The sequence below is a fragment of the Chiloscyllium punctatum genome, chromosome 49, assembly GCF_047496795.1.
Source record: "Chiloscyllium punctatum isolate Juve2018m chromosome 49, sChiPun1.3, whole genome shotgun sequence".
Classification (NCBI taxonomy): Eukaryota; Metazoa; Chordata; class Chondrichthyes; order Orectolobiformes; family Hemiscylliidae; genus Chiloscyllium; species Chiloscyllium punctatum.
The window spans coordinates 21,775,152-21,801,810 of record NC_092787.1 but is presented as its reverse complement, the minus strand read 5'-3'; the positions used below and the strand labels follow the sequence as shown (position 1 = coordinate 21,801,810).

General features: G+C 44.0%; 1 protein-coding gene across 7 annotated transcripts in view; it reads right to left on the bottom strand.

Moving 5' to 3' along the window:
* Positions 1–16,841, bottom strand: part of kcnt1b (potassium sodium-activated channel subfamily T member 1b) — a 412,195-nt gene extending 395,354 nt beyond the window's left edge. For 2 of the 7 annotated variants that reach the window (XM_072565807.1, XM_072565812.1), the window contains exon 1: positions 16,381–16,841. In XM_072565807.1, coding sequence (XP_072421908.1) covers positions 16,381–16,640 — 260 coding nt within the window. In that variant the 5' untranslated portion in view covers positions 16,641–16,841. The remainder of the gene's footprint in view (positions 1–16,380) is intronic. The other 5 variants (XM_072565806.1, XM_072565811.1, XM_072565808.1 and 2 more) reach the window with 3 other exon arrangements.
* Between the last annotated feature and the right edge of the window lie 9,818 nt (positions 16,842–26,659).

Genomic DNA, 26,659 nt, shown 5'->3' with positions numbered 1-26,659 from the left:
GAGTTTCGAGTGATGGTGCCATTTGTGTTTGAGAGTCTCAGTTTTAAATTAAACTTAGACCACACACACAGACACATACACACAGACACACACACACAGACACACACACACACACACACACAGTACAATGGTTGTTTCATGAGCACAAAACAGGCTAAAAATTGAGTCATAACTCAGTTGAAAGGAATGGAAAAGGACCATACTTGATTCATTGGATAAGACAAGGAGTGAAGGATGGGCAACTGAAATAAGAAAGCAAATGTATAGAAATCAGTCAGCATAAAACAAGAGAGAAACATTCAATGTACTTCCTTCATCAATTTCCATAGATTAGGACCAAACTTAACACCTGGTGTTCCTTATCAAAAGTGGATTGACTTACTGTGCATTTCCTTTTACTTCTGGATGGGATAAATGTGTTTGCTCAACTCTCACTCAAATAATTTAACACACACACAGACGCACTCACTCACACACACAGACAGGCTCTCAAATGCACAAATTTGCTTTTTAAACATGGCCATCTCCCTCCCAGTTTTTTTTAGTAATACCTGGTAGCAATGGCGACTGTTGCTCCATGCACAATTCATTACCTAGAGTAGATTACTCATGCCCCCATTCCTTTAGTAATTATTGCAATCATTTACCAAAGTCCAACTTGTTGTACAATTTGATTAATGGGAAGATGTTTTGATGAATTTAAAGGATATAAACACATTGATTAATGAGGGAATCACTGTTTAATTTTAGTTGGTTGGGGTTTATTACTGCTTGAGTGCTCCACCATCCTTAAGTATTTTTCAAAATAGAAAGAGTGAAGATAAAGGGAGAGGGGGAATAAAACAAACAAAGGAGAAGAAGAGACAACAAAGACTTGCATTTATATATTAACATGCATTACCTCATGACATCCTAAAGTGCTGTACAGTTAACAAAGCACCTTTGAAGTTTAAATACTGCCAAGATGTAAGAAGCAAAGCAGCCAAGAAACCATCGTTGATTGTCATTAAAAAAAAGTCTTGTTCACTTTAGGGAAGGAAATCTGCCATCCTTGTCTGGTCTGGCCTATGTGTGACTCTAGATCCATAGCAATGTGGTTGAACATACAACATTACAGTGCAATACAGGCCCTTTGCCCTCAATGTTGCACTGACCTGTGAAACCAAGCTGAAGCTGTTCCATTTTCGTCCATAGGTTCCATGCCCCTACTACTCTGAGTAATAAACTACCTCAGACATCTGTCCTATATCTATCACCCCTTTAACTGTGCTCAAAAGTATTTGAGCAAGCCTTTCAGTTCAAGAATTCCTTCACTCAGAGTTGTGAACCTGCTGAATTCTCTCCCACAGAAAGCTGCTGGGATGAGTTCATTTGGATAGATTCAAGAGGGAGCTGGTCATGGCCCTTGCGGCTGAGGGGATCAAGGGGTATGGAGAGAAAGCGGGAGTGGGACACTGAAAAGACATGATCAGCCATGATCATATTGAATGGGGGAGCAGGCTCGACGGGCCGAATGGCCTACTCCTGCACCTATTGCCTATGCTTCAAAGAGCAATTGCATATGAAAAACAAATGTTGGTCTTCGCCACATTGCAGGAAAGAGTGAGGGGAAAAGAAAAAGCATTGATTGTTTTGGTTATCATACTTATAAAAATCACAAAGACGATTTAAACTCTGAAGTGCCATCCAATCCTCCTTACCAAGAAACTATTCTAGCAGCACCCAAAAGCTTGTTTAGTGATTCCAGAGGACTTCCTTCCACCGCCCCCACTGAGAGACAATTCAAAACACTCAAATCACCATTTGAGTGAATTGCCTTTAAACACCTTTGATTAGTTTGTAAACCACTGAGATGGCATTGGACTGCAACACGCAGCTCATGCGTTCAAATTACTCCAGGATATATTGTGAACAAGAATTACAACAAGTGCAGAAAATTGGAAGCTGCCAACAGAAAATGATTATTTCCAACTTTAGATTGGTCACCTGTGGCACCTTGGTAAAAGTCGGTGCTCAGTAAGGAATTGGCTTCAGGAAAGGAAGGGAGGGTTATGTTTGGACTGGAGAGATGCACTGAGTGGGGTGCCCACTGGTGAGTGCTGGTACCCTAGTGTCAAGAGAGAACGGTACAAATATAGACATAAGTGAGTGGGCTGATAAATGACTGGCTTATTTTTAAAGGAACATTACTCATCTACATTTGCACAGCAGTGAACTCAGGGTTTACAATTTAGAATGAGTCTGTATGTAGTCAATTTTAAATATTTCTTTGAACTTAGTTGGATATCGAACTCTCAAGATGCAATTACAATCTCCAAGGCTGAACCCTAAACAGTGTCCCTGTCATTTTTGTCAACCAGCTAAATGACATTTTGCTCTTATGACTCAGCACAATAATTGTAAAGATCTTCAGCAAAGGTGGTAATGCAGAGACAAACCCTGGGCAGAGCTGAGACCAGGCCCTGTAGCAGTATAAAGATTATACGCGACAGTAACACAGAATGAGGGCGCACAAGGATTAGTGAGATCCAACAGGCAAACGGGACAGGTATTTCCAAAGACGTCATTGGGTGCAAAATGTTAACTGTGTTTCTCTCTCCACAGATGCTGCCAGAGTTTCTCTGGTGGTTTCTGTTTTATTTCAGATCTCCATAGTACTTGGCTCTTACAGCTAAAGAGCTGAAGGTGGGGTGAGGTATCCTCCCTTGAAGTCCCTACTTTGAAGAATACTTTGGATTGCACCACAGAAAAACAAATTTTCAATCCCATGTTCTTGCCTCAAGCAAGCTCTTACTGTCGAGCACAGAATGCAGTCATGGTACAGTGATAGTGACTCCAACACCAGACAGTACAGATTCAGGTCCTACATGCTCTGGAGATATCATGGTTGTGGGTATGTTCACCGAGCTGGGAAGTTGATTTCCAGATGTTACATCCCCGGTCTAAGTCACATCTTCAGTGTGTTGCAGCCTCTGGTGAAACACTGCAGAACTGTTTCTTCTGGAATCTATTTGGTTCCATTCCTGCTGCTTCCGGTTATTGGTTCCAGTTGTATGTTGTAATGGCCGGTATATTGGGTCCAGGTAAGTTTGCTTGTTGATGGAGTCTGTGGATGAGTGTCATGCTTCTAGAAACTCTCTGACTGTCCTATGATCGCTGTGTTGTCCCAGTCAGATTTGAGGTCTTTGTCATCTGTGTATATAGCTACTCGGGACAGATGTTCGCTGCGTTTCATGGCTAGTTGGTATTTGTGGTTGCCGATTGCTAGTTGTCTGTCTGTTCATTCTAGATAGCATTTCATACAGTCATTGTATGGAATCCTAGAAATTATGTTTGTCTTGCACATGTTGGGTATAGGGTCTTTTGTCTTGGTGAGTTGTTGTCTGAGTGTGGCTGTCGGTTTATAGGCTGTCATGACAGATTTCTCCAACCACTCAGATTCATGTAATTTACCAGATTCCATGTAAAGTCTGCACAAAACACTAGATTGGGCAAACAGGCAGACAACTAGCAATCCTCATCCACGAACACCAACTAATCGCCACAACCAGCTGTCCCTAGTAGCCATGCGCACAGATGACAAGGATCACAAATTCAACTGAGACAACACAATTATCATAGGATAAGCTAAACATAAGACAGCCAGAGAATTTCTAGAAGCATGGCACTTCATCCACGGGTTCCATCAACAAGCACATTGACCTGGATCTAATATACTGACCACTACAACGGACAACTGGAACCAATAACCGGAAACGACAGGAATGGAACCAAATAAATTCCAGAAGCGATGGTACAGCAGCACTTCACAGGAGGCTCCAAAGCCCTGAAGATGTCACTTAGACTGGGAGGGACGAAACATCTGCAAATCAACCTCCCAGCTGGGCGAACATCCCCACAACCACAATAACCAGTACCTGAGCTACAAGTCTTTACACAGTCCTTGAATATCATGATATGTTTGAACAGGTTGTTTCTTCTTTCAAAAGTGTTAGAGTCGTAGAGATCTACAGCACAGAAAAAGGCCCGTTGGCCCATTATGTCTACACCAGTCAAAAGCAGCCGCTCAATAATTGTAATCCCATTTTCCAGCACTTGGCCCAGAGCCTTGTATTCCGTGGCATCACAAATGCACATCTAAATAACTCTCCCACCTTTACCCACTGAGTTCTAGAGTCCCACCACCCTCTGGATGAACAAGATCTTCCTAACATCCCCTCTAAACCTCCTGCCCCTGACTTTAAATCAATGCCCCCCAGTCGCTGATCCCTCAACCAAGGGAAACAGTTTCTTCCTGCCTACCCTATCTATGCCCCTCATGATTTTATACATCTCAATCATGTTCCTCCTTCGCCTCCCCCATCTTCTCTGTTCCAGGGAAAATAGCCCCAGTCTGTCCAATCTCTCTTCATAAACTGAAACTCTTCATCCCAGGCAACATCCTGGTAACTCTCCTCTCCAGTGCAAACACATCCCTCATATAATGTGGATATAATGAGACATTGGAAACGTTAAGTGTTTAACAGACATTACTTCAGTTTTGCCAGCTTCATCTTTAGCTCTTACAATGACTGAGAGAGATGGCATGGGCAGGAGATGGCACACTCTGGGAAGGAGCTCTGAATGCTGGACAATTCAGTGGGACACACACCTGACTTGCTCACTCCGGTTTAGCTCAAACATAGAATCCCTACAGTGTGGGGACAGGCCCTTTGGCCCAACAAGTCCACACCGAACCTCCAAAGAGTAACCAATCCAAACCCATTTACCCCTAACCTACACATCCCTGAACACTATGGGCAATTTAGCATGTCCATTTCACCTAACCTGCACACCTTTGTGACTATGGGAGGAAACTGGGGTACCCGGTGGAAACCCATGCAGACACAGGGAGAATGTGTAAACTCCATACAGACAGTCACCCAAGGGTGGAATTGAACTTGGGTCCCTGGTGCTGTGAGGCAGTAGCTAACCACTAAGCCACCATACAGAAATGACTTTCAGCCCAACTGCTGGTGTGCCAGTTAAAGGTCCGGTTAAAATATTAGGAACAGTTGAAGCTTTTGTACCATGTGGTTTTGACACTCTGAAAGGAGAGAATAACTGTCTGGTTTCTTATCCAAGCAAGTGTTGCCCATACAGCCTGAAAGCCTATGGCAGTGTAAGGGTGCAGTAGCCGTGGAAAATGGTTGGAATTTTAATCAGATTGTTCCTAGTTTGCAACATCCCATTCATAGAAATTAATTGACTTTTGTGCAAATCTCAGCCATGGAGACTCGTCCTCGAGGTAATACCCCATTTAGCCACTTTATACCTGGTTCCCTTTCAGGAATGTGGCTCCAGAGAGAATGTAACACACCATTACATTTGGAACAATGCTTAACATTTTCACATATACACATGTCTTTTTGCGGCATACGTATGTGGACTTGCATGTTGCATTCCATCTTGAGACTGTGTGGAGTTTGCACATTTTAATGTCTACGTGAGTTTCCTCTGGGTGCTCTGGTTTCCTCCCATAGTCCAAAGATCTGCAAGTTAGGGTGGATTGGCCGTGTTAAATTGCCTCAGTGTCCAGGGATGTGCAGGCTGGGTGGCTTAGCAGGGTTACAGGGATAGAGTACAGATGTAGATCTGAGTGAAATGCTGTTCAGAGGGTCAGTGTAGACCTGATGGGCCGAATGGCCTGCTTCCACATTGTAGGGATTGTATGACAAGTCCAATCCTCCCCAATCCCAGGGATCAGTGGCCCCTAGAGTACAGGCTCTCTCCTTTTCAGTGTCACTTTAAATCTGATACTATTTTTAATGAATGGTTGGCATTCCAATAACTAGTTTGAAGAATTCCCACAGTTAGAAAAGCAGAAAGTAAAAAGCAAGCAATATGAAATTGTACTTAAACAAACTGTGCATAAATTGAAAGGAAGATTTAGACTTAGGCAGGAGATTAAATATCACAACACCACTTTAAATCTAAAAACAGACTACAGTTTTAATTTCTAGTAAAAGAGAACAAGAGTAAAATGTTTGAGGACGGGGAGGTAGGTGACAAATAATTATACCATAATATAGGAATAAACACCCACTTATTCCTGACCTGAAAAAATAAGCCTTATTAGGTATCTTTCTCATCATGAATACTGTCTGACCTGCTGAGTGTTTCCAGCATTTTCTGTTTTACTTTCAGATTTCAAGCATCTTTTAGAATCGATTCCCTATGGCCCAACAAGTCCACACCGCCCCTCCGAAGACTAACCCACCCAGACCCATCTCCTTCTGACTAATGCACCTAACACTGTGGGCAACTTAGCATGGCCAATTCACCTGACCTGCACATCTTTGGACTGTGGGAGGAAACCCACACAGACAGTCATCCACGGCTGGAATCAAACCTGGGACCCTGGTGCTGTGAGGCAGCAGTGCTAACCACTGAGCCATTATGCCATTCCAGCTTGGGTCTGTTGTTTTTCTGTTAACTTTTATTTTCCTTTTTAGCAGCAATTGTAACACTTATATAGATAAAGCTCCCAACAAATCAATGATTTCGAATTGATTCTCTGTAGGAATGCTGCAGCAATATACCATTTGGAGGGACAGTACGTCACTGACAGGGAGGTCTGGACGTCCATGGTTAACTGTGCATGGCTTGACAAGTTACCGTCATAATAATGACAATGTGTGTCAGTCTCATTGTCGTTACAACCACAAACTCCAAGCCACTGTCAAACAGTGTTACATGCAACAAACCCAGAGAAAGGCTACAATCCATCTTTCATTGGATTTGAGTGGCGAACCGTACCTCCTATAACAAATCTGAACTCAATAATTACTGCCTGGCCTTGATTTATTTCACAATACTGCCACTACATGGCACACTGTAGAATGGGATTGTCATCTACGGCAGTGTTATAAAAGAAATGCTTCCGAAAAGTAAAAGTAAGGGGAAAATAAATCATAGTTGAAAGAAAATGTATGGGAAACCTAGTGAAACTAGGTGACCCGTGAAAGGGTTTAATTAAGCAAACAAAACAAGTCCTGGCAAAACTGAAAATAAAAATAAAGTGTTCAAAATACACAACACATCCATCAGTGACAGCAAGGTATAAAAAGATTGACGTTGCTGTTGAAACCTATCCCCAAAACAACATTCATTCAATCATTTTTTTTGTATTAATGGATATTCTCTCTTTTTGTCAAGAACATCTTTTGACATAAATCTGTTCCAGTTTATATTTTACCCTTCCGCACTGATCTCCCTTTCTTGAAAGGCTCTAATCTAAATCCAATATGTTCTGCAGGAAGATATATGCAAAGCAGTAAGTCAATTACATGTTTTACTGGTGAAGTGTGCAGCTCAGTTTGTGTGAAAGACGCTAAAAGGCTTAGACTGCTTCCCCTCACAACACGAATGATGCACTCAAAACATAACAGTTGTCATGAATTGCCACATACAATGTCAGGAGCTGACACTGAAGCATTTATACACACTTTCTCTTTGCATGGTCTCACAATGCATCTCAAACCTGTTAAACGCAAAAAGGAATTTCATAAGCCATTAATGGGTTGTTAATGCTGCAAGACTGAGATGGAGAAGGCAAGCAGAACTCACGCAGTCAAAACCTTATGGACATATGGAGGCTGGAATCTGGATCACAGGTGCCTTCGGAAAGAGAAGGGATTGAGACACACAGTATGATCAGCTTCAGTGAAATGAATTTCTTGTTCCTAGGTTTTTTTTATCCCCACAATCGATGACTTTCTATATGGATACTGTGATAAGCTCCAGTGTGGCCTTATAATTATTTTGAACTTATGAGATGATACTCAACTAACCTGATTATCATAGAGAAAGAGAGCACAATTACTCAACATCCTTCAGAATCAGCTAAATATATCTGATCGACCTGGACATCGACCAGGTCGATCAACAAACACATCGACCTGGACCCAATATACCGGCCACTACAGCGGACAGCTCGAACTGACAACCGGAAGCGGCAGAGACAGGCCACTATAAATGCCGGAGGAAACAGCACAGAAGCGCTTCACAGGAGGCTCCCAAGCACTGAGGATGTCACCTAGACAGGGGACGAAACGTCTGCAACACAAATTCCCAGCTCGGCGAACAGAACCACAACAAATATATCTGCCATTCCTCCCTCTTTAGAAGAGGATGGCAAACCACAGTGAAAATTTGTCCATCAGAAATGAAGACAAGAGAAAAGACAGGCCCACCTAAGTAAACTTCCTATCGGGCAATAAAGGCTAATGTTCAAACGGCGAACCAAGTAATTATCTACAACTAATCTGATCACCAACGTTCGCCCACACCCACCTACCCCTACACCATAGCCAATCCACAATTCTTTCTTTTTCAATACTCAAGTTAAATGACTGCAACTTTGAAGCCATTAAGACTTTTGGCAAATTTGGACAGGGACACATTTACTGCCAGCATCAACAATCGAGAGGGTGGTGCTGGAAAAGCACAGCAGTTCAGGCAGCATCCGAGGAGCAAGAGAATCGACGTTTCGGGCAACAGCCCTTCATCAGGAATGAAACAAGGGTTTATGCCTGAAACGTGGATTTTCCCACTTCTCGGATGTTGCCTGATCTGCTGTGCTTTTCCAGCACCACACTCTCGACTCTGATCTCCAGCATCTGCATTCCTCACTTTCTCCCTGCCAGCGTGAACAACCTCTTTTCCAGATTCCTGACAGAGGACTGAATCTTGTTGGGCTGTGTTCCTCACTCCAGCTGTACCTTCAGTTGTCAAGAGCCTTGAGCACAATAGTGCCTGGTCCTTGATGCTCACATTCTTATTTTCAAATCACTCTCGGGCTTCATCTCTGCAAATCGCTGACACTTCTGACAATGCTACAATCACGATTGGATCACTGGATAGAGGGAGAGGTTGTTCCCATTGATGGCAGAGGGGTCAATAAAAAGTAGACATCTACTTTCCCAAAAGCAGCACAACGACACGAGGGGCAAGGGGTTAGCAAGTGGAGGCAGATTCAATCGTGGCTTTCAAGAGAAAATTTGAACAATTGTCTGAAGAGGAAATAGTTGCAGGGCTTTGGTGAAAAGGCAGAGAGTCAATCATTCAGAAGACCAGCACAAGAAGAATGGACAGAAAAGCTTTCTTCTGTGCTGTAATTCTACTACACCATCTGATAAGATGCTCTGCAGTACCTTTGGTTTTTCATTATGTTAAGGTGCTACACGAATGCAAGTTGATCTTTTTATCATCTTGCTGGAGGTGAAGAGGTTAAGGGAAATGTGATAACTTAATTATCCTATCATTAAATAGTGAGAGCAGAGATACTGGAGATAGATCAATACTGTTAAACCACCAACACTTGCTGCACGTACACTACATGATGACATGAAAGCAAGCTTGATGGATTATGTCAATAAAGAAGGATTACAGGATTAATGGAAACATGATGAATAGGAAAGTCATAACGTCCTCAAAGATATCAAGGCAATAGTTGGCAATTTTCAAAACAAGCATAAGTGTTAGTTTATATTAACAGAAAAATGGAATGCAATTCAAAGGGAGCTAATCTGTCATTATATAGTTCACAGCTAGAAATTGTTTTCACTTCAAGAACTCCAGTTATAAGACAGAAGTACTTGAATATTAAAGGGACTGCACAGGAGGAAGCATTTACAAAATTGGTAAAGATTCATTCTTCTCATTAGTAAAGATTGACATTTGCCCAAACGAATTATGCATAATGAGGGCTCGTGGCTTATTGCATTTGATAGAGGAAAAATGTGGACACCAATATAAACCAAAAAGGGACTAGATTCGGAAAGTCTCACTTCACCAACCTCATTTTTTTTTTAAATAGTTGACAAGAAAGGTTGTAAGAACAATTCTCCCAGAACTCATTCAACATACAATTAGACAATTATTAGGGAATTTATAAAAGTATGTATTGCAAACTATCCAGCTGCTGGGATAGCAGGGAGGTCAACAAGAAATTTCATCTTTTGATTTAGAAATCGATGTATCTTCTACATCCCACTGTTCCATTACCTTTTACAATCAGAAGCTATGCACAGCTGAGTGGGTACAACAAGGTGACTAGCACCTAATGGAATAGAATTAAAGCATTTGTTAAGGTTTTCTTTTGATGAATTGTGCTCGAAACATTGGCCAAATATTCTTTCTGCGTCTCACCTGGTAATCAAATTGTGGTATATCCCCAGTTTTTCAATTATTATTCCAAACTTACCCTTTTTTCCGATCATTGTCTAACCTATCCTTTACTGTTTCCAAATCTAGTCAGTGGCATGTCTAAGTAGTCAAATGGTAATATTTACAGAAAAGAAGCCTGCTTGCTTGGGGTTATGGGTATATGCTGGCAATAGTATTGACCAGAAATCAACAGAAAACATGATTGGTGGCCTCCATGCTTGACTTGAGTCAAGAAAATATTAAGAGTCTTGACTAATTGAAATGGCGATGTTTCCATTGACATTGGTAAGTTTGTTTCTGGCACGGTATTCATTAACATAAAGCTGTTGTAAACTGCCATGGGAGATGGAACAAACTGGGACTCTTTCCTCTGAAAGAGAGAAGGCTGAGTTGGTGATGCATTTGAAGCTTTTAAAGCTCTGAAGGGCTTTGATTGGATTAGGGTAAAGAAGGTGTTTGCATTTGTAAGTGGAGTCCAAAACTGGGAACGCTACACTGAAGATAGCTACAACCAAAGCCACAAATTCAGGGAAGCATACCTAACTAGAGAGTGATTACAGCATGGGACTCACAACCTCATGAAGTGGTTGAGGTGAATAGTTTGGCTACCTCCCTGACCCATCACCTTCATCCCCTCCCCACTCACCTATTGTACTCTATGCTACTTTCTCCCCACCCCCACCCTCCTCTAGCTTATCTCTCCACGCTTCAGGCTCACTGCCTTTATTCCTGATGAAGGGCTTTTGCCCGAAACGTCGATTTCGAAGCTCCTTGGATGCTGCCTGAACTGCTGTGCTCTTCCAGCACCACTAATCCAGAATCTGGTTTCCAGCATCTGCAGTCATTGTTTTTACCCTACTTTTAAAGGGTGTCGAAAGAAACACAAACACTGGCATGGACCAGTGGGCAAGAAGTCCTATTGGTTCACTATCTGTTCGATATAAAGTACGGTTTATTCAAACCCCACTTATTGTCCCATTCAGAATTCTAGAAGAAAGCAGATAACCAAGTTCATTCAACAAGACCGATGACTTCCTTCCCAGAAATCGAGTAACTCTAATAATTTTTTTTTAAAATTGAAGAGTAGATTGTGTGATATTAATATTTTGCATCTCACTGGAGATATTTGCAATCCGAGGTTTCATATCATACATTAATTCCAATGCAAAACTCAGAAATTATCATTTCCCTGCATTCGGTTATGAGAGCCTGACTATATAGAATTGCAATTTGACCATATAAATTATGTTGCAGCTGTAACACCTCTCCCTTCGATTAAACAGTTAATCAACAATCTAACGGCTTTCAGCATCATTCCTTCATTTCGGTTTCCCAAGTTGAAAAAAGCAATTTTTTTTTTCCACACCAATTGATCTCTGCTCCCGGAGGAGGGAGTTACCCTTTCAGGAAACACTGTTCCAATGGAAGCATCGTTCCTTCATTTTAGTTTCCCGAGTTGATAATAAACGACTTTTTTTTCACACCAACTGGTCTCTGCTCCCGGAGGAGGGAGTTACCCTTTCAGGAAACACACTGTTCCAATGCAAGTCACAATGTAATAATGAACTCCCTGCTTCACAATAAACTATTGATGCAGATTTGTCAGAAGGTGACAAAAAAAATCCTACAAGTAACAGTTTCTCTCTTTGGAATCGCGCCTTCTGAACACTTTCCAAGCGGAGCTGTTCCCTCCCAGTCTCTAGCCACTGCTGCTGTCTTGAGTTTGATAAAGTAACTTCGGAAAATTCCGACAATTAATCACAAGTAAAATGCTGCAGGCGCTGAAGATCTGAAATAAAAGCCAAAAGTGCTGGAGGAACTGAGCAGTGTCCGCGGACAGACAAACAGGGTTGATGTTTGTCAGAAGAAGAAAAATTCTTTTGAACTTAGAAAGAAGTCAAATCAAACTTGAAATTTTAACTCTTTCTCTGTCCACGGATGCTGCCAGACCTGCTGAAGTCCTGCCAGTATTGGTTCTATTTCCAACAATCAAGACATCTTCCAAATCACCCAGATTCGCTTTCTTTTCAATGAGAATTTAATCCCTTGCACAGCTTTTCACTTTGATCACTATTACTTCAGCATTCTTCCTAAATGACACCCCGCCCCCTTCCAGATTCTTTACATCCCCCATCTCAATCCCCTTTCTCCAAGGACCATCAGGAATCCATGGCATTTTTTTTTGCCAAAGAATACTCCACCTTGCTGCTTTCTGCATGCAGGTCAACAAAACTGAACTTCAAACCGGAAGAGCTGGAGATCTTCAATAATTCTGGCAGCATCGCTGGAAAGGCAGAGAGAGAGAGAGAGTCTGACCTCTGTGACCTTTCAGATTTCCCTGTAATTGTCACAAAATCGTACACCACACAGACACAAGCTGAGCATTATCCCAATTTAAACCACCTGCCTGCACTTGGCCCATATCCCTCCAAACCTTTCCTATTCGTGTACCTATCCAAATGTCTTCCAAACGTTGTAACCGTACCTGGATCCATCACTTTCTCTGGAAGTTTATTCCACACACCAACAACTCTCTTTTAAAAAAAAATGCCCTTCGTGTCTTTTTTAAATTGTTCTCCTCTCACCTTAAAAACATGCCCCCAGTCCTGAAATCCCCCGCCCTAGGAAAAAGGCACCTGCCATTCACCTTATCGACATCCGTCGCGATTTATAAATCTCTGTAAAGGTCACCCCTCAACCTCCCGTACTCCAGTGAAAAAAAAGTCCCAGCGTGTCCAGCCTCTCCCTATAACTCAAATCCTCCATTCCTGGTAACATCCTGATAAATCTCTTCTGAACCATCTCCAGCTTAATAATATCCTTCCTAGAACAGAGTGAACACTCCAGAACAGGCCTCACCAATGTCCTGTACAACCTCAACATGACGACCAAACTCAAAGGTCTGACCAATGAAGGCAAGCATGCTAAACGCCTTCTTAAACAACCTGTAATACAACTTCCAAAGAATAATGTACCTGAACCCTTGCCTCTCTCTGTCCCAAGGTCCCACATTTAATTGTGTAAGTCCTGCCTTTGGTTGTTGTGTTCATTCAACCATGCAGCAGACCCAACCTTTATTGATCAGAGTATTGAGTACAGGAGTTGGGAGGTCACGTTGCAGCTGTACAGGACATTGGTTAGGCCACTGTTGGAATATTGCATGCAATTCTGGTCCCCTTCCTATTGGAAAGATGTTGTGAAACTTGAAAGGGTTCAGAAAAGATTTACAAGGATGATGCCAGGGTTGGAGGATTTGAGCTATACGGAGAGGCTGAACAGGCTGAGGCTGTTTTCCCTGGAGCGTCAGAGGCTGAGGGGTGACCTTATAGAGGTTTACAAAATTATGAGGGGCATGGATCTGGTAACTAGGCAAAGTCTTTTCCCTGGTGTCGGGGAGTCCAGAACTAGAGGGCATTGGTTTAGGGTGAGAGCGGAAAGATATAAAAGAGACCTAAGGGGCAACTTTTTCACACAGAGGGTGGTACGTGTATGGAAAGATCTACCAGAGGAAGTGGTGGAGGCTGGTACAATTGCAACATTTAAGAGGCATTTGGATGGGTATATGAATAGGAAGGGTTTGGAGGGGTATGGGCCGGGTGCTGGCAGATGGGACTAGATTGGGTTGGGATACCTGGTCGGCATGGACGGGTTGGACCGAAAGGTCTGTTTCCGTGCTGTACATCTCTATGACTCTAATTTGATCTTCGTGATTTGGGGGTCAGGTAACAATTTATTTCTTGATAGAGTTGATTTTCTGTTGTTGCTGTTTTCAACTTTTGAGGCCCCCAGGATTAACCTGGCAATGGATCGAGATAAACCCCATGACACTGATGAATAAACACTGATGAATAAACACTGATTAATAAACACTGATTAATAAACACTGATTAATAAACACTGATTAATACCGATGTTCCTGCAGCAAGTGTATTTGGACAATAAAAAGGTAAGAGCTCGGAGGGGGAATAGGCAATTCAGCTTCTCGCCTGCTCCGCATTTGATTCTGATCGTGACTGAGGCCATCTCAGCCTCGACTTCACTTCCCTGCCCACTTTCCTTAACCCTTCAAACTAATTAACTACTAATTGTTGATTGCTAGTTAATAATTAAAAATCTATCTCCTCTTTAAATTTACTCAATGTCCCAGCATCCCCCACGCTTTGGGGCAGCGAATTCCAAAGGTTTAAGAATCTTTGAGAATTGCAATTTCTCCTCACCTCCGATTAAAAGTGTCACTCCTTGTGCTAAAACTAATGACCTCTCCTTCCAGCATCTTATATACCTGGGTTAGATCTCGCGTCCTTGTACACTGTCAACCTCTCAGTCTCTCCTCTGAAGACAAGCCTTTCATGCCCGGGATTAATCTGGTGAACTTTATCGGAATTGCTTCCAATGCCCACTCAAGTGAGGAACCACAAACGCCGGCAGTGGTCCAGATGCGGTTTCATTAATGGAGAAAGTGAGGACTGCAGCTGCTGGAGATCAGAGCTGAAAAATGTGTTGCTGGAAAAGCGCAGGTCAGGCAGCATCCAAGGAGCAGGAGAAGGGCTCATGCCCGAAACGTCGATTCTCCTGCTCCTTGGATGCTGCCTGACCTGCGCTTTTCCAGCAACACATTTTTCAGCGGTTTCATTGTACAATTGCATCCACACTTTGGCTTATTCAGGGGGAAGAAGCTGAGTGCAGGGACAATACTGTACAGTTTACCTCTCTCCTTTAAGGGCTGTAGCTTTAAAAGGGGAATTTTTACTACAGCTGTTTCAACTTCTTTGCATCAAAGATCAGCCGCCACTGGCCAGAGCTGTGGGGGTTAAGAATATTCAAATGTAACAGGACCAATGAGAAACAAAATGTCAATGTTTCTGATGTAGTAAAAAGAAATGCAAGATCCATTGGACAGCAGCATCACTCCAGCTGAGAAAAGTAACAGTGCGGGTGAAATTGACTGCGCCGACTATACGTTTTTATAAAGTGAGTCCCGACCAGAAATCTCTTTTTGGAGCAACGGAAGAAACGAGAAGGGTCGAATCATTTGCACCATGAGCAGACTTTCCCTCTGTAGCCCTTGCAGTCAGGAAACTGCCCGCTGGTATCATACCGAAAGTGAAGACGGTTAAGGAGTTTCAGTTAGGTCCTTATTACCAGTCTCGAGATCAAAATAACGCGGAAGCGACCCCGGTAAATTGCGCTGAAATAATAAAAGGCCAACTTGGGCGGCACGGTGGCTCAGTGGCTAGCGCTGCTGCCTCATAGCCTCAGGAACCCGGGTTCAATCCCACCCGCGAGGCGACTGTTTGCGTGGAGTTGCACTTCCTCCCCTAGTCACAAAAATGTGAAAGTTAAGCAATTTTGGCCAAGCCAAATTGTTCATAGTGTTCAGGGATGTGTAGGTTAGGCGTTTTAGTCAGGGGAAAATGTAGAGGAATAGGGTAGGAGAATGGGTCTGGGTGGGTTACTGTTACTGGACTTGTTGGGCCGAAGGGCCTGTTTCCACACTGGAGGGAATCTAATTCGAACAATGCAGCCGTATCTTTGCAATTGTGGGAGCGCGGGGGGGGTTGCAGTTTCGATACTAACGCAGCTGGGAGACCCGCTCCGAAAGAATCTTTTTGCAAAGTCAGTCCAACTCTCGTGGTCAAATCTCCGAATGCACCAGGAGCTCGGACCAGCAACGCTGGCTCGCTTCTCCACAACCGTGTGTGTGTTTATGTGTGTGCAAACCCCCCTCCAAGAGTGTGGAAAGTTACCGCTTTTGGGGGGGTGCGGTGGGGTGGGGAGGGGGAGAAAAGGGGGAACAACTGCAGGGGGGGTAGTGACGATTCCTTCTGCCCTAACCTGCTGTCCCAGTGAGATTCGATCCAAAGAAGTCTGGGTGAAGTCTCCAGTCCTGGCGACAGTGGCCGCCGTTGCACTGGGATTTTTTTCCCCCCCAGATATAATAACTTGGGAGAGAGTGGTCAATTCTTAAAACTTGTTTCTTTCCACCCGGGGAGGGGGGACTGGAAACTGCCGCAGACCCTGAACAGGAGAGTCAGTTTCACCCTGATAAAACCAGAACAAACACACACACAAAATAAAAACAGCGGGGTGGGGGGTTATTGTCATGCACTTCAATCCCACCTCCTTCCAAATCCAGGGGCTGGGGAGGGAAATTAATGAGAAAAACTTGACCTGGGCGCGTAGGTCTCAGCGATTCCATCGTCGAAGACAAAGGATTGGTTGGTGTAACACTCAGTGCACATCTCGCCTGGAGCTGCCTCAGCGCCGCTTCCTTTCACCCAAGTGTCAGCAATCGCCCGCTGCTTGACAGGACACAGGAGCCGGAACCTGGCGACACCCCTCAGCACCGAGATGGGCAGAGAGTGACCCAGGCACACCGCCCCATCCGCCGGCCGTGCTGCCGCTTTTCCCGGGCCCGGCTCGCTCCTCATTCCCGCCCGGCTGCAACCAAGGCGTGGGCACGGAGGAGGAAAGATGCTCAACTTCCACTGAGGGGGGGTGGGGGGAATGTTATCTCCCCTCCCGGGCTGAGCGCTCCCTGCCCCTCAGCGATCCGAACCAATCTTCCTGCCCCGCTGAGATGAAGCTCCCGGGGCAGCTTCGCGGCTTCTCCCGCTCCTCTGACTCTCAGCAGCTCGGGAACAGCTCTCTCCCTTCCGCCCGCTTCCCGGTCTCCTCAGCCACATCACCTGTTCGTGCTGGAGATGACACTGGGCAGTTCCACAGGAGAGCGATGGAGGGGGCTGCCGGGGGGGGGGGGGCGGGGGGAAAGGGGAGAGGGTGGAAAGAAGCGATTTCTGCTGCGCCCCAGGGTGTCCCACATCAAGTCAATCCCCCCACCCACAAGAATTCAATAGGCAGCTCCATACCCAATCCGCACATAGACTGAATTATTTGCTGCATAGTTAGCCCACTATGTGGCTTTTCTATTTTTCTGTCTCTCTTTCCATCCCCCTCTCTCATTCTGTATGTATCAATCTATCCAACTTTCTATCTAGCAATCCAACTTTCCATCTAAACATCCATCTTTCCATCCATCCATCCATCCATGTATCAATCCATTCTCACATCTATCTATCTATTCATCTATCCATCATCTATTTATTCACCTTTACATCAACCTATTTATTCTTTACATTCATCCATCCACCCATGTATTCATCTATTGATCTATCCACCATCTCTTCAACAATCTGTGCATCCATCTGTCCCGCTATTCACCCACTTATCTCTCTCCAAAAACCTATCTGCCTCATCACCGAATGCCTTTAAACAAACTGAGATTATCAATGATTTAAAATCAACGACGATGATTGATTGTATTTTGCCCAATGAATCTATTCACTCTCAGCTGCTTCTTGTCCAATGCACAGACAAAGTTGCTTCATGTTTTTAAGCTGAATGGGAGACATTATCAGGTGTGGTCCAGATGTACAATACAGGCTTAGAGTCTGTTTACGGATCAGAGAATGTCTAAAGGCATCCATGTTAACTTTTCTTTGCAGTTAATGTTCTGAAGCCAAACCACCACATGTCATTAGGAGTAAACAGCAGTTGTCTATGCCGGACTGACTCTCAAATTTCACTGCCAAACATTATCTGGGAATTTCCTTGGGTGCTCACTGCCAGAAACTATCACATGTTCTTGAGGTAAATATTCAGTGTTGTTTGTTCCAGAATGTTTGAGGAGGGATTAGTCCTGAGCACACGCGATGGTCACAAGGCTCCCTTGACATAAGCAATCCCCCCCTCACTGCTGGTCACAGTGGCATTTTCAATCCTAGATTCTGACTGTGTAACCCATGATAGTGACAAAAGACAATCAAGTTCCATGGACAAATTTGGTCCCCATACACAGGGTGTTTTAAATGTAATCGTTAAATGTTCATTAAGTCATGGGGTGAGTGAGATAGAAGCATTCCATTGTCAAAGGCAAGACTCACACATTCATTACTTTGATATTTCTTGGGGTCCATGCCATTATTGGCAAGTTCACCAGTTATTCCATTCAAAGTCAATCCCTCTCCAGCTTTCCATATACACCCCACCTTAAACTCAATCATTTTGTGGTTGTCTAATGTGCCTTTGCAGGTGATCCAGTAAACTCTATTGTCGGTCAGTGGTTTCTAGGTTTACCCTCACAGACTCCACCTTTGCCGGAGCACAAGGTAGATAGACCTTCCCTGGTCCTCTGCTCAGTCCCCCTTCCAACCAAGTTGGTCAAAGCTTGAGTTGAAAACCCTTCCACTCCCCATGTGGTTGAAGCCAAATTTCTGAATGCATTCCCAAGCAGTGATAGTTTGTACAATTTTCCAGAACTGAGTGTTTGCTGTTAAAGATCACAATTATAAATACCAGGGGATTGCATTTTCTCTGTCCAAACCTCTTTGTGGAGCTGTTTGTCAGTAAATCACAATATGTTTGGAACACCCCAATGATCACAATCTTTCAGGCTACACTGTGTGTTTAAATCTTTAGCATCGATACAAACTGAACAATAAAAGCATATGGTACAGGAGCAGGAGGATGCCATTCAGCCCATCAGTCCAATCATGGCTGATCTTATAATCCTCAATTCCATTTTTCTACCTTATTCCTATAACCTTTGATTCCCTTGCTGACTAAAGGTCTGTCTCTCTCAGCCTTGAATATACGTAATGACCCAGCCTCGACAGCCTTCGGCAGTAAAGAATTCCACAGATTCACTCCACTCTCAGAGAAGAAATTCCTCCTCTTCTCTTCGGTTACAGAGAGTGGTGAACTCAGCCCAGACAATCACAAAGGCCAATATCCCATCTATAGAATCCATTGTCAAGGAAAGGCCACCAGCATTCTCAAAGACCCACCCCACCCTGGCAATGTTTTTCTACAACCTCTACCATCGGGGAGAAGGTACAGAAGCCTGAACACATGCACCAGCTGGTTTTGTAACAGTTTCTACCCTACTGTTGTTAGACTACTGAATGGACTCACAAACTCTTTAACATTTGCCTGTACCTGTGCTTTTGTTTTTGCCGCTGTTTATCTATTATTTACTTATCTATGCTACTTAACTCTGTGATCTGCCTGTATTGCTCACATGACAAAGCTTTTCACTGTGCCTCGGTACACATGACAATAAATTCAAAGCAATTCAATTCAATTGTTAAATGAGCATACCCTTAGTCTGAGATCAGACCCTCTGGTCCTAGACTGTCCCATAAGGCGAAACAACCTCTTTGCATCTACCCAGTCAAGCCTTCATAGTCATCAAGTCACACAGATAAACAGCAAAGAAAAAGGCACTTCAACCCATCGTGTCTGGGCTTGTCAAAATCGACCACCTCAATATTCTCATCTCATGTTCTAGAACTTGGCCCATAGTCTGAATGCCTTAGTATTGAAACGATCCATTCAAAACTTCAAACATTTCTTGAAGTCTTGATTGCTTCACTAAGGTCACCTCTCATTCTTTCAATTCCAATGTGTGCATGCCCAACCTACACAACCTCCCCTCATAAGAAAATCCCACCTCACCTGTGGTCAACCTAATGAACCTTTTGAATGTAGGTTTGCTTGCTAACCTACATCCAAAACCTCAACCTGAGCTACAAATCTTCTCAAAACTCACTAATGAACCTTCTCTGGACTGGTTCCAATACTAGTATATCTTTCCTTCAATAATGAGACTGTAACTGTTCACAGTAACTGATAGAAGCAGATAATGGAGGTGCTGCACATTGAGCAGGAGATGTGGGGATAGATATGGTTACTCATTTGTTGGGTGTGGATGGTGACAGTTTAGTCTGTAGGTGAGGTGACTTGCATTGTTGGAATCAAATATCTTAAACTCAGCAATATGCCTTGGGACCCTCCAACCACACAGGATCAATGTCAATTTCACCAGTTTCCTCATTTCCTCGAAACCAACACCCTCCCACCCTCATCCCAGATCCAACCCTCCAACTTGGCACTGTCCTTTTGAACTCTCCTACCTGTCTATCTTCCTTCCCACCTATCCGCTCCACCCTTCGCTCCAACCTATCACCACCACCCCCACTTTCATCAACCTATCGCAGTCCCAGCTACCTTACCCCCAGCCACACACCCCCCTCCTATTTATCTCTCAGCTCCCTTAGGAAACTCCCATCCCCCAAACCCCACACACATATTCCTGATGAAGAGCTTATGCTCAAAATATCGGCTCTCCTGCTCCTCAGATGCTACATGACCAACTGTACCTTTCCAGCACCACACTCTTTGACTCTTTCCAGCATCTGTTGCCCTCACTTTCTCCTACCATCTCTTGCAGAAGCATTCTCCTTTGATAGTGTACAATTGCTCAGTATTCTAGAATAGTGTTACCTCTTTATAGAATCCCTACAGTGTGGAAACAGGCCCTTCAGCCCAAGCTGACCCTTTGAAGAGTATCCCACCAAACCCATTCCCCCTTACTCCACATTTACCCCTGACTAGTGCACCTAAACTACACATCCCTGAACACTGTGAGCAATTTAGCATGGCCAATCCACCTAACCTGCACATCTTTAGATTGTGGGAGGAAACCAGAGCACCCGGAGGAAACCCACAAGGAGAATGTACAAACTCCATACAGATAGTCACTCAAGGTTGGAATCGAACCCAGGTCCCTGATGCTGTGAGGCAGCAGTGCTAACCATGAGCCACCGTGCTGCCCCAATGTGCTCCTGTGAGCACATTAATCCCCAACAAGTTCAACAATGTCCTCCGAAAGAAATCAGCATTCACAGTCATCAGAATGCATGCATCCAATGATTACACATGAATCTATCAGCATTGACTATACAAATGGGACCTAGTTCATAAACCCATCTCTCTCAAAGGTGTTATTGAAATTGGTCTGGGTAATGTTCCCATATCTACTGGTGCAGATCATACACACTGCTTTCTCAAAGGGTCGTGAATCTGCGGAATTCACTATCTCAGAATGTGATGGACACTAGGATACTGAGTAAATTTAAGGAGATAGATGGATTTTTGATTAGTAACGGGTTGAAAGGTTACGGAGAGAGGGCTGAAGAGTGGATTTGGGGCCAAGTTGAGATCAACCATGATTGTGAATGGCAGAATTGTCTACTCCTGCTCCTAGTTTGTATGTTCTTATTAAACAAAGAACTGAAAGGACTACAGATGCTGGAAATCAGAACAATTAAACTACTTTCAGGCTTGAGGCCATTTCTTTACCCTGACCCCCAATCACCCAGGCCTTGTCATCACATGGGAGGCTACCACACAAAACCCATTGTCAGCTTCCCATTGCCCCCATTAGCAGCTATTCATTCCCCCAGACTGACCTTTAACCACTTCTCTGTCTGTCTGACTGGTTTTCTCTTTCTTTGACTTCTATCTCCACCTATCATTTATTCTCCCACTCCACCTTTGGGATTATTATCAACGTTTCAGTGGCTACCATCAGTTCTGAAGAAGGATCACTGGACCTGAAACGTTAACTCTGATTTCTGTCCATAGATGCTGCCAGACCGGCTGAGATTTTCCAGCAATTGCTATTTGTGTTTTTGTCTTGTCTGTTCTTATGTTGTAGATCCACTTTCGATCATTCCTTACTGTCCCTGGCTGATATTAGAGAGGGATCTGTGTTGGTCAGGATGCATGAGGATACCATTTCTCATTTCCTGCAGTTAAGAAAATGTCAGCATTGGGGAAACAGTGGGAAACATAGAAAATAGGTGCTGGAGTAGGCCATTCGGCCCTTCGAGCCTGCACCCCCATTGTGGCTGATCATGCAATTTCAATATCACATTCTGACTTTCTCTCCCCATTGATCCTTCTAGCTGCAAGAGCCTTGTCTAGCTCCCTCTTAAATATATCTAATGAGAAAATGAGGACTGCAGATGCTGGAGATCAGAGTCAAAAAGTGTGGTGCTGGAAAAACACAGCAGGTCAGGCGGTGTCCGAGGACCAGGAGAATCAACGTTTCGGGCAAAAGCCCTTCATTTCTGCAGCAGCCGAGGAGCAAGGGAGTTAATGATTTGTGCATAAGCCCTTCATCAGGAATCAGCAGGAGAGTTGAGGTTTCGGGCATAAACCCTTCATTCTTGATGAAGGGCTTATGCACAAACCATTAACTCCCTTGCTCCTCGGCTGCTGCCTGACCAGCTGTGCTTTTCCAGCACCACGCTTTTCGTCAAAATATCGAACGAACTGACCCCAACACGGGAGAGAATTCTACAGGTTCACAACTCTGAGTGAAGAGATTCTTCCTCATCTCAGTCCTGAATGGCTTACCCCTTTGGCACTTCAGGTCAGTGAGAGGGTCAGAGATCGTAAGCCCATGGAGCTCTGTTACCTTGTCTGAGTGATCAATCAAAGGGAGCCACTTTTCAATACCAATAGGTGAAGTGGGCAAACAGCACTGCAGTGGCCCAGCTTTGTAGGAGCAAGTGGGGAAATAACCATAACCAAGAAGCAGCAACTGGGAGCAATACCTACTGAACAGGGCATCTGCTTGCACACTGACTCCATTGTGTATATGTCTTACCATAACTGGTGGATAGTGTTTGCCGTCATCCATTCAGCTTGACTCATCAGCTGCGAGAATAGTAGAGATTCAGATCAACCAGGCAAGGTCATTGGAACACAAAGAATGTAGGAAGCAGATTTGTGTCTGAACACTGTTCCTTTCATTTCTGGAACTTGGGTTCTGACACGATCGTGACCATCAATTACGTTCTCTCTCTCACACACCCAGAACTGCATCATTGGGACTGACTATATTTAATGTATTGAAACTGAGGCATGCTATACCATCTTCCATTTTAACTCCTTCTGTTCTGGCACCAACTCCAAATCACAGCATCCTTTACTCCCCTTTCTCTCTGATTTATTCTGTGACTCATGTGAGAACCTCGGCTCCAGTTAAGAGGTCCCACAAGCAAAGTCCTCAAACCCCATGATAACACAGAAACATACAACAAATGCTAGTGATCTGAAATATTTGGAAGAATAGTCATATCAGACTCGCAACGTTAACTGTGTTTCCCTCTCCCCAGATACTGACAAACTTGCTGAGATTTCTGTTTTTCTTCCATGATAACACAGCCTGTACATGGATACAGCACCAGGTTTATCTTTGCAAGCTTTTAATGCTACAATCAAACTGCGTGCGAGGAAGCCATTCAGCCCATCGTGTCAGTCGTGGTTCAGTACTAGCTCTGGGCGAAGCAACGAGTCCCACTCCCCCAGTCTTTCCCCAGCAATTCGCTTTCCTTTTCAAGTAGCTATCCCATTCCTTTTGGAAGTCCCTATTGAATCAGTTTCCACTGCCCTTTGCTGCAATGCTTCAAAATCAGAACAATTTGCTGCATTTAAAAAAAGCGTTCGCCCCAACTCCCAATCAATCTTTTCGACAGTTATCTTAATAATGGATTTTAAACTATTCAGTCAACAGTGAAAGGAGCAGAGACTGCATCTGTGCGCCAGTTGATAACATTACAACCCACAGTATTTGACTGGAGATCTTATTATCAAACTTGTTTTAATTATTGTCCTTGTGCCAACTGCAAGATCGGGGTGCATTGACTTCAGCTGACTCTGAACTGTGCTGTGGGATCACTGGGGACCATTTTTCACACTCCCTCTAAAAGTAACATTTTCCAGTACAGATTGAATGAGGTTTTTAAGCCAGTTCACTTATCCCAGTATCAATAGGAGGCAGCTACTAAACACATGGCTTCCATCATCTCAAAGGAACAGGATAGAAAATGCATAGGAATACTGGATGAATGTAGCTCCAAAAGAAAAAGTCAAGGATCTTGACACCATTCAGGACAAAGCAGCCCATTTGATTGGCATTACATTGACAAACATCCACTCCCTCCATGACCCACACTCAGTAGCAATAGCGTGTGCTATCCACAAGATGCTGTGCAGAAATTCACCAAGGCTCCTTAGACAGCACCTTCCAGACCCAGGACCTGGAAGGATAAGGGCAGTATATATTTGGGAATATCACCACTGCAATTTCTGCTCATCATCCCGACCTCGTAATATATTGCTGTCCCTTCAGAATCAATAGGTCAAAATCCTGCAACTCCCCTCAGCGTGTGTGTCCCTGCACTGTACCAATTCAAGAAGGCAGTTCCTAAGGGCAACAAGGGATGGACAATAAACACTGTCCCAGCTGCAAAGGTGAAATTCTAGGATCATTATTTTTTTCTTAAATGAGGTTAATTTGCTATTTGCAGCTATCATAATGGCTCAGCAATTTTATTCAGTGCCTGGCTGAGTTGTGCAAACCAGCCCTCAGGCTCATGCTCGGAATTGTGCTGAATGAGCTGATTTCAAACAAGATTGTGTGAAGAGATTTATCATGGAGTTCAGCCGTGACAGCCCCACTCCTACTGAAAGTATGTCTGTTTCTGTCGATGTGTGTGCATATGTGTTTGTGTGTGTGTGTGAGACTGTGTGTCCATCTGACTAAATGTGCACTTGTGTGTGTCTCTGTATGTTTGTGTGAGTAGTTATTTCTGTCACGATTTGGAGATGCCGGTGTTGGACTGGGGCGTACAAAGTTAAAAATCACACAACACCAGGTGATAGTCCAGCAGGTTTAATTGGGTGGCACAGTGGTTAGCACTGCTGCCTCACAGCGCCAAAGACCCGGGTTCAATTCCTACCTCAGGTGACTGTCTGTGTGGAGTTTGCACATTTGCCCCATGTCTGCATGTGTTTCCTCTGGGTGCTCTGGTTTCGTCCCACAATCCAAAAATATGCAGGTTAGGTGAATTGGCCATGCTACATTGCCCATAGTGTTAGGTGAAGGGTAAATGTAGGAGAATGGGTCTGGGTGGGTTGCGGTTTGGTGGGTCAGTGTGGACTTGTTGGGCCGAAGGGCCTGCTTCCACACTGTAACTAATTGACAAGATTTTGGAGCACTGCTCCTTCATCAGGTGGTACATCTGAAAGCTAATACTTCCTGTTGGACTATAAATGTCTCTTAAATGTTGTAATTGTACCCTCATGCACCAACTTCCTCTGGAAGTTCATTCCACTCATGAATCTCTCTCTGTCCAAAAGAAGTGACCTCCATGTCTTTTGTAAATCTTTCTCCTCTCACCTCCCTAGTTTTGAAGTCCCTCACCAAAGGGAAAAAAAAACATCTGCCATTCACCTTATCCATGCCCCTCATGATTTTATAAACCTCTATAAGGTCATCCCTCAATCTCTTATGCTTCAGTGAAATAAGTTCCAGCCTATCAGGCTTTCCCTTATAACTCAAGCCCTCAGTAACTCAAGAGAGTGGCTCAGTGGTTAACACTGATGCCTCACAGCACCATGGTCCCAGGTTCAATTCCAGCCTTCGGGTGACTGTCCGCGTGGAGTTTGCACATTCTCTCCGGGTCTATGTGGGTTTCCTTCGCGTGCTCTGGTTTCCTCCCAAAGATATGCAGGTCAGGGGAATTGGCCATGGGAAATTGCCCATAGTGTTAGGTGCATTAGTCAGAGGGAAATGGGTCTGGCTGTGTTACTCTTCAGAGGGTTGGTGTGGACTGGTTGGGCTGAAGGGCCTGCTTCCACACTGTGGGGAATCTAATCTAATCCATTCCCAGCAACCTCTTGAATAATCTCTTTTGAAGCTTCTCTAGCTTAATAATATCCTTCCTGTTACAGAGTGACCAGAACTGTACAAGTACTCCAAAAGAGGTCTCACCAATGTCCTGTACAACCTCCAAACTCTGAGACTCAAAGGTCTGAGCAACAACGGCAAGAGTGCTAAATGCCTTCCTAACCACCCTGTCTACCTGTGACACAAACTTCAATGAACTTTGTAACTGAACTCCAAGGTGGCCACTGAATCATATCTTATCTCTGTAACAAAAGGAGTTTGGGATTTCCAAATCAGACGATGAAGACTGGAATCCCAATCAGGGTAGATACTTTGTTCCGAGAGCTATAAGGGGATTTGGTAAATGCAGGTCGGAGCAGAGAGGGTTGAAGTCAGACTGACCCTGCTGTGCTGGAAACTGGCAGGGAGAGGTTCAAGTTTATCCACTGCCCACAACTGCATCCAAATGCACTCAAAATTCCACTGGTTGATTTACAAATCAGATTATCCATGAACTATTATTTGTGTAGTCACCAACTTTATGAATGGCATCATAACAGAACAGAATCAGGGTCAGCGATGTATTTTCCATTAAGAAGTATTTCCGATGTATTTTGGAACACAGGAAACAGGAACAGGATTGGCCATTCCACCTCCCCACCCCCCCCAAACCTACCCCCAACCATTCATTCTGGTCTTGACTGTTTCCGTATCTCAATCTCATTTTCCCGCACCGCCCTCAAAATCCTTGACAGTATTAATATCAAGAAATCGATCAATCTCTGTCTTTGAGCTAAATGGCTGAGCTACCACAGGTCTTCAGGATAAAGAATCTCAAAGATTCGTCACTCTCTAACTGAGGAAATT